General features: G+C 41.6%; 1 protein-coding gene across 5 annotated transcripts in view; it reads left to right on the plus strand.

Moving 5' to 3' along the window:
* LOC137546135 (ATP-binding cassette sub-family C member 5-like) overlaps positions 1–15,702 on the plus strand; it is a 145,608-nt gene that overhangs the window by 48,930 nt on the left and 80,976 nt on the right. For all 5 annotated transcript variants that reach the window (XM_068268193.1, XM_068268192.1, XM_068268194.1 and 2 more), the window contains exons 4-7: positions 609–756; positions 4,155–4,388; positions 8,728–8,901; positions 11,174–11,321. In XM_068268193.1, the coding sequence (XP_068124294.1) occupies positions 609–756; positions 4,155–4,388; positions 8,728–8,901; positions 11,174–11,321 (704 nt within the window). The remainder of the gene's footprint in view (positions 1–608; positions 757–4,154; positions 4,389–8,727; positions 8,902–11,173; positions 11,322–15,702) is intronic.

Raw genomic sequence — 15,702 nt, forward strand, 5'->3', positions numbered from 1 at the left:
AAGTTATTCAACAATTCCTAATGCCAGTAAATCGCTGTCTTTTGCTCTTCAGTTTTGGCTGTTTATGGCAGATATTTCCTCAGCCAATCCATGGAAATGGTAATTGGTTGTTTCTGTACAAAAGAAAAGTTTACACCCAAAGTACTCCTGATCTGAATAATGTCTACCGTGTTTTTTCCCCCAGAATTTAACTTTGATGGGCAGAGCTATCATGTCTGGTATATTGCAACCAATCACTGCATCTTCTTTGTCATCCAATCTTTAGATAGTACAGTATAGATAGTGCATGGTGTGATATACAGCCATTTTAATTTATTTATGTAATGCACAGTAGCAGCAGTAGAATATTGTACCGTGTTAGCCGTTTTGAATCGGGATGATACCATTTGCTGGCTAACTAAGTTAGCCAATAAATGGTATCATCCAGATTCAAAACTTCTTTCTTTTATGTAATGCAGTGATATGGCAGTTCTAACTTTTCCATTTTTTATGCAAAGTAGACTTTCCTAAACTCATAGAGGATACTGTAGATGTGGTATTTGGTATTCCTGGTGTTAACCTTCATAATAATTGGGTCTACTTTTTTTTTTTTTTTTCTCTGATGTAAGGTTACAGCATCTTTGGGATGCAGAACTACAGAAATGTGGAAAGAAGAAACCATCCCTAAGAATGGCTGTATGGCGTTTCTGTCAAACAAGGCTCCTGCTATCTTTGTTTTCACTGATAATCACCATGGCAGCAAACTTTATTGTCCCTGTGAGTTTCTGTTTTACTTTCCTAATGTTTGTAGTAGCAGGAAAGGTATGGTCATATATATGTACGTGTCAGCCTTTCTAGGGCCATGTTATTTTCTCCCAAGTTATTAGGAGAGTGTGCTGTAACTAATGCAATATGTGTGATCTAAATCCTAAACATTATTCTTGGTTAATTTATATTAAAGCATACTTGAACTGAGTTCATGTAATATACGTAAACTACATACAGCACAGGGAGTGCTCCACTCACATACACAAACCTTTTAGTGCTACCCATTTCATTCAAAGTCCTTCTAGTCCCTGTGATGCCAAAATGATATTTTCTATTCAACTGCCTGGCAGTGTTATACACTCTCCTTACAGCAGTACTTTCCTATTTACCTCCCACTCTCCTCACCTACTTGCCGCACTCCCGCACTTTCCTGGTGTTCCTATGTTCATTGTTGTAAATGAGCTGAGACATGCAGACAGTGCCGGAGCAAGGCTTTTTGTAGCATACTGTGCACAAGTGTATCGATAGCTGTGCATGAGGCACCAACTCAAAAGCAATGCCGGTGTCAGCAACATTTTTAACATGAATAAAAGATGAAAAAGTCAATTGACGGACAACTTTTAGTGGTAATAAATGAAGGTATACTATTGGGAAGGAATGCTGTCTACCGGGATGTGCTTATTTTAATGAGTTTCCCACCAGTTCAGGTTTGTTTTATAACCAATGTAATCTGGTATAGAAAGGAAATAAGCACCACAATGCTCAGAAATAAAGGTATCTTTAACACTGGAGGCTAAAGGCCGCCTGTCACCTGCTCCCATGCACCGGCCAGGCACTTGCTAGTGCTGTGTACGGGCTGTGGAGAGGTTGCAACTTTGAGGACTCTTTTCCACGAGCTGCTGAAGGCGGTGAATTCACCACCTGTCAGCTTCTCTCGTCCACCTGCCGGGCACTTGCTAGTGATTGGCACAGGTGGTGGACAGGTGACAGTGACACCCCCCACCCCACCCATGAAGTTGCATCTGAGCACGGCGGTAGCAATCCTCAGACGCAACATGAGATTTTTTTTGCTGCTGGGTATTGCCAGCGTATGTCAAACGCTTCTGGATGGCGCTTGTGGCCGGCAGCAGGGAGGCTGAACTGCTCAACATATGAGCAGTTCAGCTGTCCATGGAATAGAAGCCACATCCTATAATAATTATTTAGTATTTATATAGTGCCACCATCTTCCGCAGCGCTGTACAGAGTATATTGTCTTGTCACTTAACTGTCCCTCTGAGGGGCTCACAATCTATTCCCTACCATAGTCCTATGTCTATGTACAGTGGGTTGCAAAAGTATTCAGCCCCCTTGAAGTTTTCCACATTTTGTCATATTACTGCCACAAACATGAATCAATTTTATTGGAATTCCACATGAAAGACCAACACAAAGTGGTGTACACATGAGAAGTGGAACAAAAATCATACATGATTCCAAACATTTTTTTTACTAATAAATAACTGCAAAGTGGTGTGTGCATAATTATTCGGCCCCCTTTGATCTGAGTGCAGTCAGTTGCCTATAGACATTGCCTGATGAGTGCTAATGACTAAATAGAGTGCACCTGTGTGTAATCTAATGCCAGTACAAATACAGCTGCTCTGTGAGGGCCTCAGAGGTTGTCTAAGAGATTATTGGGAGCAGCAACACCGTGAAGTCCAAAGAACACACCAGACAGGTCAGGGATCAAGTTATTGAGAAATTTAAAGCAGGCTTAGGCTACAAAAAGATTTCCAAAGCCTTGAACATCCCACGGAACATTGTTCAAGCGATCATTCAGAAATGGAAGGAGTATGGCACAACTGTAAACCTACCAAGACAAGGCCATCCACCTAAACTCACAAGCTGAACAAGGAGAGCGCTGATCAGAAATGCAGTCAAGAGGCCCATGGTGACTCTGGACGAGCTGCAGAGATCTACAGCTCAGGTGGGGGAATCTGTCCATAGGACAACTATTAGTCGTGCACTGCACAAAGTTGGCCTTTATGGAAGAGTGGCAAGAAGAAAGGCATTGTTAACAGAAAGCATAAGAAGTCCCGTTTGCAGTTTGCCACAAGCCATGTGGGGGACACAGCAACCATGTGGAAGAAGGTGCTCTGGTCAGATGAGACCAAAATGGAACTTTTTGGCCAAAATGCAAAACGCTATGTGTGGCAGAAAACTAACACTGCACATCACTCTGAACACACCATCCCCACTGTCAAATATGATGGTAGCAGCATCATGCTCGAGGGGTGCATCTCTTCAGCAGGGACAGGGAAGCTGGTCAGAGTTGATGGGAAGATGGATGGAGCCAAATACCGGGAAAACTTGGAAGAAAACCTCTTGGAGACTGCAAAAGACTTGAGACTGGGGCGGAGGTTCACCTTTCAGCAGGACAATGACGCTAAACATAAAGCCAGGGCAACAATGGAATGGTTTAAAATAAAACATATCTATGTGTTACAATGGCCCAGTCAAAGTCCAGATCTAAATCCATTTGAGAATCTGTGGCAAGATCTGAAAACTGCTGTTCACAAACGCTATCCATCTAATCTGACTGAGCTGGAGCTGTTTTGCAGAGAAGAATGGGCAAGGATTTCAGTCTCTAGATGTGCAAAGCTAGTAGAGACATACCCTAAAAGACTGGCAGCTGTAATTGCAGCAAAAGGAGGTTCTACAAAGTATTGACTCAGGGGGCCGAATAATTACGCACACCCCACTTTGCAGTTATTGATTTGTAAAAAATGTTTGGACTCATGTATGATTTTCGTTCCACTTCTCACGTGTACACCACATTGTATTGGTCTTTCACGTGGAATTCCAATAAAATTGATGCAGGTTTGTGGCAGTAATGTGACAAAATGTGGAAAACTTCAAGGGGGCCGAAAACTTTTGCAACCTACTGTATGTATTGTGTAGTGTATCGTAGTTTAGGGACAATTTAGGGGGAAGCCAGTTAACTTATCTGTATGTTTCTGGAATGTGGGAGGAAACCAGAGTACCCGTAGGAACACGGGGAGAACACCCAACTCCTTGCAGATGTTGACCTGGCTGGGATTCGAACCGGGGACCCAGCGTTGCAAGGCGAGAGCGCTAACCACTACGTCACCGTGCTGCACATCTGAGTGAAATGTAATGTGAATAAGCAGTCACAAGACATGCAGACTGTCAATGAGGTCAGATTGCCATATTTAACATACAGTGGTTTATTACAATCACAGATCTAAAAAAATGTGATTTCAGATCAGTGTTTCTCAGAGAGTGTTCACGTCACTTTTTCATTTGCCTGTACCCTGTAAATTGTCTGAATGTATTAAATAGAAAAGAATAGATACCTGAGTCTTTTTATGATTTTTTTTTATTGAATTCTGTTTTGTCCACAGGCAATCTTCATCCGAACATTGATTGAGTACTCAGAAAGTGCAGAATCAAATCTTCTTCGTGGGTTGCTTCTTACATTTGGTATTTTTGCAGCCGAGCTCATTAGGTCTTGGTCTTTTGCGCTACAATGGGCAATGAACTATAGAACTGGAGTCCGTCTCAAAGGAGCAGTTTTAGCTCTGGCTTTCAAAAAGATCCTGAAGCTTAAAGAATCAAAGACTATTTCAACTGGAGAGGTAAAAAATCATTGACCGAGTCTGTAGGGCCCTACCCATGTTGTAAGTTGTCTTCTTTGTGTACATAGGCAAGCCTTTTGGTCCTTTAAGCCTTTTATGATAGCTCAGTGATTTTGGGTCGCCATGAGCTATCTCGGTAATCTATAATACAAAAATGACTGACGTTGGTGTTGGTTAGCTGCATGATGGCTTTGGATAGTGAAACTGAATGTTACTTTGTAACCAGTATGCAGTTATCTCTGAGTGAGGTTCCTTGGACACATTATACAGTGGTGTGATTTGTTCTATTTTTGCTTTTTCATCACATTTATTTTTTCTGATCTCTAGACAAATCATCAATAGGTTGAAACAAAAGACAACCCAAGCATTTATTGGAAAAAAGTTCACTAACACCTATATCGCCCATGTAAAAAAGTAATTTGCCTGCGTACGTACAAAAAGGGCGCCTGGACAAAAAGGGCGCGGGGTGTAAACTCTAAATAATAATTAATCATTAATAGGGTTTATAAATATAGTGTGCTATATTTCGTTTACAAATAATGTTTAACAAAATTATAAATCATTAAATAATGTTTATGAAATCGGAAATTGTAAAAACGTTAATCTTCCCTGTTTCAAAAGTTAAACTTATAATTACGTTTATAAAAAAAACAATAATATATGTTTAATTGTTATAATTGTATATTATTGTGAATAACCGTCATTTATGGTTTGTTCTTATAATAAAATCTGAAAATATTGTTTATAAAGATGATATAAATATAACTACGTTCGTAATAAGTGTTGTAATACATTAGTAATTATTACTAAAATTTTAATAAAACTATACCTAAGCCTACTCTTACACAGAACCCTACCTGTACCTATCCCTAACCCCTAGACTCCCCTGTTGGTGCCTAAACCTAAGACCCCCCTGTTGGTGCCTAAACCTAAGACCCCCCTGTTGGTGCCTAAACCTAAGACCCCCCTGTTGGTGCCTAAACCTAAGACCCCCCTGTTGGTACCTAAACCTAAGACCCCCCTGTTGGTGCCTAAACCTAAGACCCCCCTGTTGGTGCCTAAACCTAAGACCCCCCTGTTGGTGCCTAAACCTAAGACCCCCCCTGTTGGTGCCTAAGTAACCCTCCCTGTACCTACCCCTAACCCCTAGACCCCCCTCTTGGTGCCTAAACCTAAGACCCCCCTATTGGTGCCTAAACCTAAGACCCCCCTGTTGGTGCCTAAACCTAAGACCCCCCTGTTGGTGCCTAAGTACCCCTCCCTGTACCTACCCCTAACCCCTAGACCCCCCTATTGGTGCCTAAACCTAAGACCCCCCTGTTGGTGCCTAAACCTAAGACCCCCCTTTATTATGTGGATAATAATGTTTTACTAATTGTGGATTCAAAAAATATTTTGCAATTTACGTTACGTACTGATCGCTTTATTTTGTGAATAATAATGTTTTACAAACAGTAAGGGATAAAACTTTAAATAATGTTTTAATTATTTAAATAAGATAAATATGTTTAGTATTTTCATAAACGTTATTCGGCACGGGTGCATTTTATAAACGTAAATCACCACAAGTTCAGTTATAAATCATTAAACATCGCCGGGTGCCGTTTGTAAACTTTATTTAGCTCCTGGCGCCGTTTATAAACTTTATTTAGCTCCGGCGCCCTTTTTTCCTACTCGGCGCCCATTAAACGCTATTTATTATGGGAGTGAATGGCGGCGCCCTTTTTGTCCACTAGCGGCATGCGCCCTTTTTTCCCAGCTCCAATTTGCCTACCTCCTCCAAACATCATAAGCCTAATACTTGGTTCTTCCACTTTTAGCAGCAGCAACTGTAATCAAAATGCTTTCAGTAACAGGAGATGAGTCTTTTCATTGCTACTGAGAAATATTGCCCTTTCCTCTCTACAGATTTATTTGTAACATGGCCATGTTGTAGAGTTATCAGAGTTATCTCAACAGGTTCAATCGTCTCCCTGGGGTTCAGTTCTTGCTCACCTGGTTTAGGTGGCTGGAGCCGGTGCTCTTTCCCAGCAGGTACACCACTCCTGCAAGCTGAGTACTCCAATAATTTGAAAAAGGCACTCCACTGACTTCAAACTTTCGTTTGTTTATTGAGCAAAGGACACATACATGTTACGGGTCGAGGAGGAGTCAGGTGACCCGTAACATGTATGTGTCCTTTGCTCAATAAACAAACGAAAGTTTGAAGCCAGTGGAGTGCCTTTTTCAAATTATTGGAGTTATCTCAACAGGTTTAAGAGTGCATATACACACACAAAAGTAATGTCGCCAACAGGCATCAGGATTCAGGGCCTTGGGCAGAAGTTTAAGGGTGAGTTCTGGACAGCTAGCGTCGCTAGTGATGTGTTCTGTTGCTATGGATGGGGTAGCAAGGCCAATGGCTAGTGCATGATGGAGCGGCATGGATTGGGCACTATGAGTAGAAGAATAATAGTCGCCCTGCACTCCGCTGAGACAATCCATCAGTCCAGATCTCTTTCTGACACATCAGGGGAGGCGGGTTGGGTAACCAGGGACTTCGCTCAGCCACCGCAACCAAGGACCATCTAGCATATATACAAGGTATTCTGTTGCTATGGAGAGAAGCATGTGGATGGTGTGCAGCATACAACAGAGTAGGAGAAGAACAATTTCACCTCGGTCTGCACTCAGCTGAGATGAACTGGCGATCTGGATCTCTCAGGGCCACTATACGGTTGGTATACAAACACTGGATTATTGCCTTGGCCATAAAACCATCTAGCGTGTGTACAAAAGGGGGGGGGGGTGTCCAGCTATTGAGAGTTGGAATAGCTCTAGTGCTAAGGATCATTATTTTGCTGCATCACTTAGTTATGCTTGAGCTTCAGATCATGGACTGATAGTCATAGGGCATTACCTCACAGTGCTTTGTGGTAGAGAGCTGAATTTATGTTCAGTTCCTGAAACAGCAAAGCATTGCCACACCACCCCTACTATGTTTGATGGTGGGCATGATTTATTTTTGTTTATTGCTGCAAGCTGTGCTAGCTTTACAACAGATACTGCATAACAGGACCTGTATTTCCCCCCCCCCAAAAAAGTTCCACTTCTTACTCAGTAATTCTACAGAATATTATCTCAAATATTTTTGGTTATAATGAAGGTTTTTTTTCCTGGCAAATGATAGATTAGCCTTTAGGTTAAAGCAAACCTGAAGTGAAAAAAGTATGCAATAATGAATTGTCTTTTATTTGTTTAGTATTCTTTTATTTTTATTTTCAGATGTATAGCTTTTTTTATAACATTGCATCATTCTGTCACAGTTGCAGTTTTAAAACCACACTCTGTATTTTAAGCCATAAAACAAAGCAGAAACAATGACTCTTTGAACATTCCTGCAGTAAAACCTTATCTCAAGCTGGTTCACACTGGTTCTAGGCTGTTTAAGTGCTTCAGAAAATGGGACTGTCTTTGACCCAAGTTGGGTCAAAGAGCTCAGAGAAGCTCTTTTGCAAACATAACAAATTAAGTTGCTTAACTCTTCCTGTACTGGAAACACTATGAGACTCTTTTCTGTGCTACTAATGTTCTATTTCTTAGAGATAGCTTTGTAATAATTTCCTATCTGATACATTTCTTTCTCAGTTCCTTTCTCTGTCTCTCATCTCTAGATCCACTTTAAATCAGAAATACAAAAGCTGAAGCTTCTCCCAATCACACAAAGCTTTACTGGACTATGCGTTAAGGCATTTTGACCATAGACTTCTATGGCATGTGAATTTATGATTCCAGTTCAGCTTCTGCTAGGAATCACAGAGTGTTAGAAAAATGCATTCTTATTTATCAGAAACAGGTGGATGATACAGCCTTATGAGTAGAAGTCAGGAAAACCTTGCCATGCCAAGGAATGTATAGACACAACCTATGTATTTGATGATAAAGACACTGGCATTGTATTTGGACTCCATAAAATACTGCATCCATAATTGGTGCATAAATAATTATTTGTATTTAAATGCTTGTATTTAATTTGGCATTTGTTCTACCCCTTCTTTATATTAACAATGTGTTCGTAATGGTCAAGTATATGCAAATAACTTTGAGTTGATGCGAATTTATGCAAATTTTTATGCAAATTGATGCAGCTTGAAAATAAACCAATTGCATTTTACCTCAGCAGGATTTCATTGGTTAATTTTCAAGCTGTATAAACGTGCATAAAATTTTGCATAAATTTGCATCTACTTGACCTTCGCTACAATGTATTTCCAAATAAAAAGAATGTGGAAGAGTTGTTGGTTGCGGGTTGGTAAGTGTGCTGTGACCTATGTAACAGAGGCTATGTTTTATCTTGCAGCTTGTTAACATGTGCTCTAGTGATGGTCAGCGACTTTATGAAGCAGCCTCCATAGGGTGTATGCTGGCGGCTGGTCCGTTTATTGCTGTCCTGGGACTAATCTATACAGCGATGTTCTTGGGGCCGACGGCACTGGTTGGTTCTGCTACATTCATTGTCTTTTATCCATTAATGGTAAGTTGAATGTTAAAGGAACACAAAATAAATGAATCTTGAAAGGAAATGTTTTCCATACTTGAAACCTTAGCAAAACTGTAATCTTGTTCACATAATAAGCTTTTCACTACTATTATTATTGACTATTTTTTAATATTAATTTTATATGGGATGCTATTTGGAGTCCCGCATCAAAATGCACTTTATGATAATAGCGTTTGTAGTCTGATATTTTATGCCACAATAAGTGCTGTGTTATGGAATGTTATGGAAGCTGTGATTTCATAATATTATTATTATTTAGTATTTATAAAGCGCTGACATCTTCCGCAGCACTTTACAGAGTACAGGTAGTCCCCAACTTACGAACACCCGACTTACGAACGACCCGCCAATACGAACGGCATGGATTCTCTGTGGGAACAAGTAAAAAAAAATTCAACTTGTAGTTTTTGAGAAAATCGATTTAAAAAAATCAAAGAAAAAATGGCTTTTAAACTTGTATAAACAGGTACAGAGGGCAGAGGTGACACAGAGGGGGCACAGGGGAGGCACAGAGGAGGTACAGAGGACAGAAATGGCACAATGTTCTGACTTAAGAACAGATTCAGGTTAAGAATGAACCTATAGTCCCCATCTCGTTCGTTAACCGGGGACTACCTGTACATTGTCATGTCACTAGCTGTCCCTTAAAGGATCTCACAATCTAATCCCTACCATAGTCCTATATCCGTCATATTTCGTAATTAAGTGGAAGCCAATTAACTTATCTGTATGTGTTTGTGATATGGGAGGTAACCGGAGTGCCAGAGGAAACCCACGCAGATACAGAGAACATACAAACTCTGTGCTCTGTGTGCAAATAGTGCCCTGGTTGAGATTCGACACAGGGATCCAGTGCTGCAAGGTGAGGGTGCTATCCACTACACCACCGTATATCGTTGCAGATTCTTTAGGGCCCGTTCACACTTAAAATCGCAGAACACCGGTTTTGCGGGAGTGATTTTCCCGCGATTAGCGTGGAAAAATCACTGGACACTGCAACGGTTTCGGAGCGATCGCGATTAGTGTGCTGTGCACGCTAATCACGATCGCAAATTGCGGAATGCTCGTCGCCGGCAAACCGCTGCATGCAGTGCGGTTGCAGTTATCGCTAACCGCGGCAGTGAGAACACTGCCACTCGCTACATTGTGTAGCGGTTCTTGCAGAACCGCTAGCGGTTTGCCGTGAGCGGGAATCGCGCGATTCCCGTTCAGGTGTGAACGGGCCCTTAGGGTCCTTTTACACTTAATCAGTTGCTCTCAGTTAAAACGGAAAGAAAACTGATTTTCAAAGTACGGTAAGTCCCATGTCTCCCTATGGCACCTTTCACACTTAATGCGTTTTAACTGAAATCTTCTTCCCAATGCACTGCTGTGGAAAAAACGCGTACCAACGTGCACTAACGCGTACTAACACATACTAACGCACACTAACGCATACCAACTGATTAAGTGTAAAAGGGGCATTAGAGTTTTGGTGCCATAATAGGTAGTTGGATGTTATAGTATTGTCACATACATCTCTGCCTCCACTGAGGCTTTAGGCTCCATGGACTTTATTCATTTCACTTTTTCTCCTAAATTTTCTTCTTGGTGATATTTTAAACAAAATGTCTACATACATAATATGCCTTTGAAGCCACCAGCAAGCAAGGAAATAGTCAGAATAATTTTGACAGTACATTTTAACCTACCGTACTTTTTAGTACATTTTCAATTGCAGAGTACTGAAAAGTTATTTTAAACAAAGGATGAAAAATAATCTCAAAGTAGAATAAGGGCCCATCGCCCATATGCAATTACCTTTTTCACCTGAGTTATCTCCTAAGACCTAGGAGATAACTTTCATCTTCTCTTTAAACTACCGTAACTTTTCAGCATTTTACAATTGAAAAAGTGCCCAAAAGTTTGTGAAAAAGTGCTATCAAATTTATTGTGAGTGTTTTCTTGTTTTCTGGGGGCTTAAAAGGCATTTTATGACAAGTTATTAAAATATCACAGAGGAGAAACCTCAGGAGAAAAAAAAATTGCATATGGGCCTATGTATTACACATTGTTGTGATTTAATAATAGATACTGTGGTGTCACAGTAAGTATTTTGATGTCATAAACATAACTTTTTATTTTTCTACTGGGCTTATCGTAACACTGAAAAATATGCAGGTTTACAGGTTAATATAATGTTCTGTTTATTAACTTATTCAACTACAATATATGTAAAATTCACTTTATCTCCTTTTGCTTGTAGATGCTGGCTTCAAAACTGACTGCTTATTTTAGAAGAAAATGTGTAACAATCACAGATCATAGAGTGCGGTGTATGAATGAAATCCTTACCTGCATTCGATTTATTAAGATGTATGCCTGGGAGAATACTTTCATGAGGACTATTCAAGGTGGGTACAATTTAGTACATATTGCAGAATGAAAACAGTTAAGTCTTTTCAGTAATTAAGGAGTTTTATATGGCTGAAACTAGATCATATATTTAAATATGTACAGTTTATTGTGATTAGGCACAATTTTACCATGTTTCTCTGCTTTGGTTTAGAAGAAGCTAAAGGGCACCTGAACTTGGAAATACAGGGTGAAGCATTTAAAACCGGCCCTGGCTTTATTGCCACGAGTGCACGAGGCAGATGCCAGGCAGTCCATCCCTGCGTGTCTGCACTCTCTCCCTCCCTGCTCCAGCTTTATTGCAGCCTGTGTCACTGGTATTCATTGCCCTACGAGTAACATTTTCATACGGCATTGAATACCGGCGACACAGGCTGCAATAAAGCTGGAGACCACACACACCAGGAAGAGAGAGAGAACAGGCGCACAGAGATGGGCTGGCAGCAATCAGCTGGGGCTGGCTTTAAATGTGCCACCCTTTATTAGGTTCTGTCATCTTTATTTCCTTTTTTTTTTTTTTAATGTTTTCTGGCGACTGTACAGATCTTTTTGGCAGTAGTTTCTGAGTCATGCACTTGGAGGACGCCTGCTGCGAGCAAAGTTACAACACCTGATCTGTACACATGTTCAGGATTATTTATATAGATAGTATAAAGGCATGAGATCTGCACAACAGCCAGAAACATATAAATTACAAGCAATAGTACTGCCCATATTTCTCTTAGTTCAGGTTTTCTTTATCTCATGCATCCATGAGGATATTAAAATAGACAACCTAGTCATTCTGCTATGTGAAAGTGCATAAAGTATGTGAAGTATACATGGTCCTTACAATTGCACCTTACAGCACATTTGTTTGTTCACATCATGAGGGATTTTTATCTCATTTGTATACTATTATTATTGGTATCAAAAACATGCCAAATATAACATACAGGTAGCCGCCGACTTATGAACGCCCAACTTACAAATGACCCGCCGATACAAACGGCATGGATTCGGTGTTTCCATGGGAACAAGCCAAATTTTTTTTTAAAATTGGACTTGTAGTTTTTGAGAAAATCGATGTTAAAAAATTTAAAGAAAAAATGGCTTTTAAACTTGTATAAGCAGGCACAGAGGGCAGAGGTGACACAGAGGGGGACACTGGAGGCACAGAGGGGCACAGAAGAGGTACAGGGGACAGAGATGGCACAGTGTTTCGACTTAAGAACAGATTCAGGTTAAGAACGAACCTACAGTCCCTATCTTGTTTGTTAACCGGGGACTACCTGTACTTTTTGTGGCCTAGACATTATGGTGTCATATGCAAGCCTGGCTCTTGAATAAACTGCAATTAATAATCTGCTGATAAAGTTTCATAGTTTAATGTCGTTTCTATGTACTTTTAATAAACATACATTTCTTTAAAGCAATGAGACTTAAAGGGCCCAATCCAATTTAGTTTTTGTCCTAAGTGTTCTCCTAGAAAATACTTTTCTATATTTTGTTTTAAATAACTTTTCAGTACTCTGCAATTGCAAAAGTACCAAGAACTAGGTGAAAAAGTAATACCAGAATTATTCTGAGTATTTTTTTTGCTTGCTGGTGACTTAAAGGGCATTTTATGCAAGAGAGGTGAATTATCACCTAGGACAGGGGCGTCTGTGTCATTAGGCAACTATAAATTTTTGCCTATAGCGCTGTGGGAGGAAGTGGGCGCTCTCTCGCCGCTGTGTGCATGTGTTTTTTTTTTTTTTTTGCTTTCAGGTCGGCGCCGGCTGTGACAGGAAGCTCAGCCTGTGCCCGGCGCCGCCTACTGGCCTGCCCCCTTCCTCTCCTCCTTTCAGAGCGAGCAGCACGCACATTATTTTATATGTGCGGTGCCGCCGCCTACTGGTCCGCCCCCTCCCTCTCTGTGCAGAGCAAGCGGCCGCCGCACGCTAGTTTTACACGTCGGCGCCGCCCCTAACTCCGCCCCCCGCCTGTCACACGCATGAAGGCTTGAAGGCACCGTGTGACCAGTGCTACCACCGGCTGGCAGCTGGCTACAGTACTGTGCAGTGCGCACAAACAAATCTGCAGAGGCGACAGAGACGACATCTCACAGTGAGTGCCCTCTGCTGCTTTTGATAATTTTTTTATATGCCCCCCTGGCTGGCCCTGATTCCCCAACCCCCCCCGCCCGCCCATATCACTTGGCAAGCAGTAGCTGGGATGGATATTAAATAATATATATATATATATAGGCATATACGATTCTTTCCTGATGAACGCTGGCCAGTGCCACATACGATTCTTTCCTGGGGAATGCTGGCCACATAAGATTATTTCCTGGTGAACGCTGGCCACATACGATTATTTCCTGGTGAACGCTGGCCACATACGATTCTTTCCTGGTGAACGCTGGCCACATTACGATCATTTCTTGGTGAACGCTGGCCACATACGATTATTTCCTGGTGAATGCTGGCCACAAACGATTATTTCCTGGTGAACGCTGGCCACATTACGATTATTTCCTGGTGAACGCTGGCCACATACGATTATTTCCTGCTGAACGCTGGCCACATACGATTATTTCCTTGTGAACGCTAGCCACATTATGATTATTTCTTGGTGAACGCTGGCCACATTACGATTATTTTCTGGTGAACGCTGGCCACAAACGATTATTTCCTGGGGAACGCTGGCCACATACGATTATTTCCTGGTGAACGCTGGCCACATACGATTATTTCCTGGTGAACGCTGGCCACATTACGATTATTTCCTGGTGAACGCTGGCCACATTACGATTTCCTGGTGAACGCTGGCCACATTACGATTATTTTCTGGTGAACGCTGGCCACGTTACGATTATTTCCTGGTGAATGCTGGCCACATTACGATTATTTCCTGGTGAACGCTGGCCACATTACGATTATTTCCTGGTGAACGCTGGCCACATTACGATTTCCTGGTGAACGTTGGCCACATTACGATTATTTTCTGGTGAACGCTGGCCACGTTACGATTATTTCCTGGTGAATGCTGGCCACATTACGATTATTTCCTGGTGAACGCTGGCCACATTACGATTATTTCCTGGTGAACGCTGGCCACATTACGATTTCCTGGTGAACGCTGGCCACATTATGATTATTTCTTGGTGAACGCTGGCCACATTACGATTATTTTCTGGTGAACGCTGGCCACATACGATTATTTCCTGGGTAACGCTGGCCACATATGATTATTTCCTGGTGAAGGCTGGCCACATACGATTATTTCCTGGTGAACGCTGGCCACATTACGATTATTTCCTGGTGAACGCTGGCCACGTTATGATTTCCTGGTGAACGCTGGCCAGATTACGATTATTTCCTGGTGAATGCTGGCCACATTACGATTACTTCCTGGTGAACACTGGCCACATTACGATTATTTTCTGGTGAACGCTGCCCACATTACGATTATTTCCTGGTGAATGCTGGCCACATTACGATTATTTCCTGGTGAATTATTGCTGCGTTATGGTTATTTTCTGGTGAAAGATTGGCGCATTATGATTATTTTAAGTGAATCATTGGCGCATTACTTTTACCTTATGGTGAAACATTGCTGCGCTACGATTAGTTTCATCAGGGGGCGGGGGGGGGGGGGGGCGCCACAGGTTTTCTCGCCTGGAGTGACAAAATGGCTAGAGAGGCCCCTGACCTAGGAGAAACCTTAGGAGAAAAAGTTAATTGGATCAGGCCCAATATCCTGTTATTCTCTGGGCAAACTTCCTGACTACCTAGAATGACTATGTAGATTAGTGTAGATTAGGAGAAAAGTCAGAGTAACTCAGAAGATCTAATGTTCTTAGCAATAGAGTTTGACTCTTGGAAATTGTTGAAGTTAAATTTGCATTCAAAAGCTCTTAAAACAAACCTGCAGTGAGGAAACTCACTTTGGGTCGGATACATACCTATGTAGAGGCATGGTTCTGGATACCATAGAGCAGGTATGTCAAACCGGTCCTACGAGGGCCAAGATCCTCATACATTTTTGATACAGCTCAAATGAATTGATGGGTTTGAATCAGGAAAGGTGTGGTCCATCAGGTAGAACACATTCCTTTCTTTCTCAGTCCATCCTAAACACTGGCATGGATCTTCCTGTGGATCCAGCACCATCCTCATCTTAGATGTGCAAATCCTTGCAGCCCATATGTGAGCCACCAAAGGATGGACCGAGGACCGGGGAGGCAGTATGGTATCAAGAGCCTTCCCTCTACATAGGTATGTATCTGTATCTAACCTGAAGCGAGTTTCTTCACTTCAGGTTTACTTTAAATTTAACACTGAAGCCAGGAGGAGTCCTATTACAATTTTGACAGTCGGTCCTGTTATGGGTAGGCACACTGTAATATTGGGA

Source organism: Hyperolius riggenbachi, chromosome 2, assembly GCF_040937935.1.
Source record: "Hyperolius riggenbachi isolate aHypRig1 chromosome 2, aHypRig1.pri, whole genome shotgun sequence".
NCBI classification, from domain to species: domain Eukaryota; kingdom Metazoa; phylum Chordata; class Amphibia; order Anura; family Hyperoliidae; genus Hyperolius; species Hyperolius riggenbachi.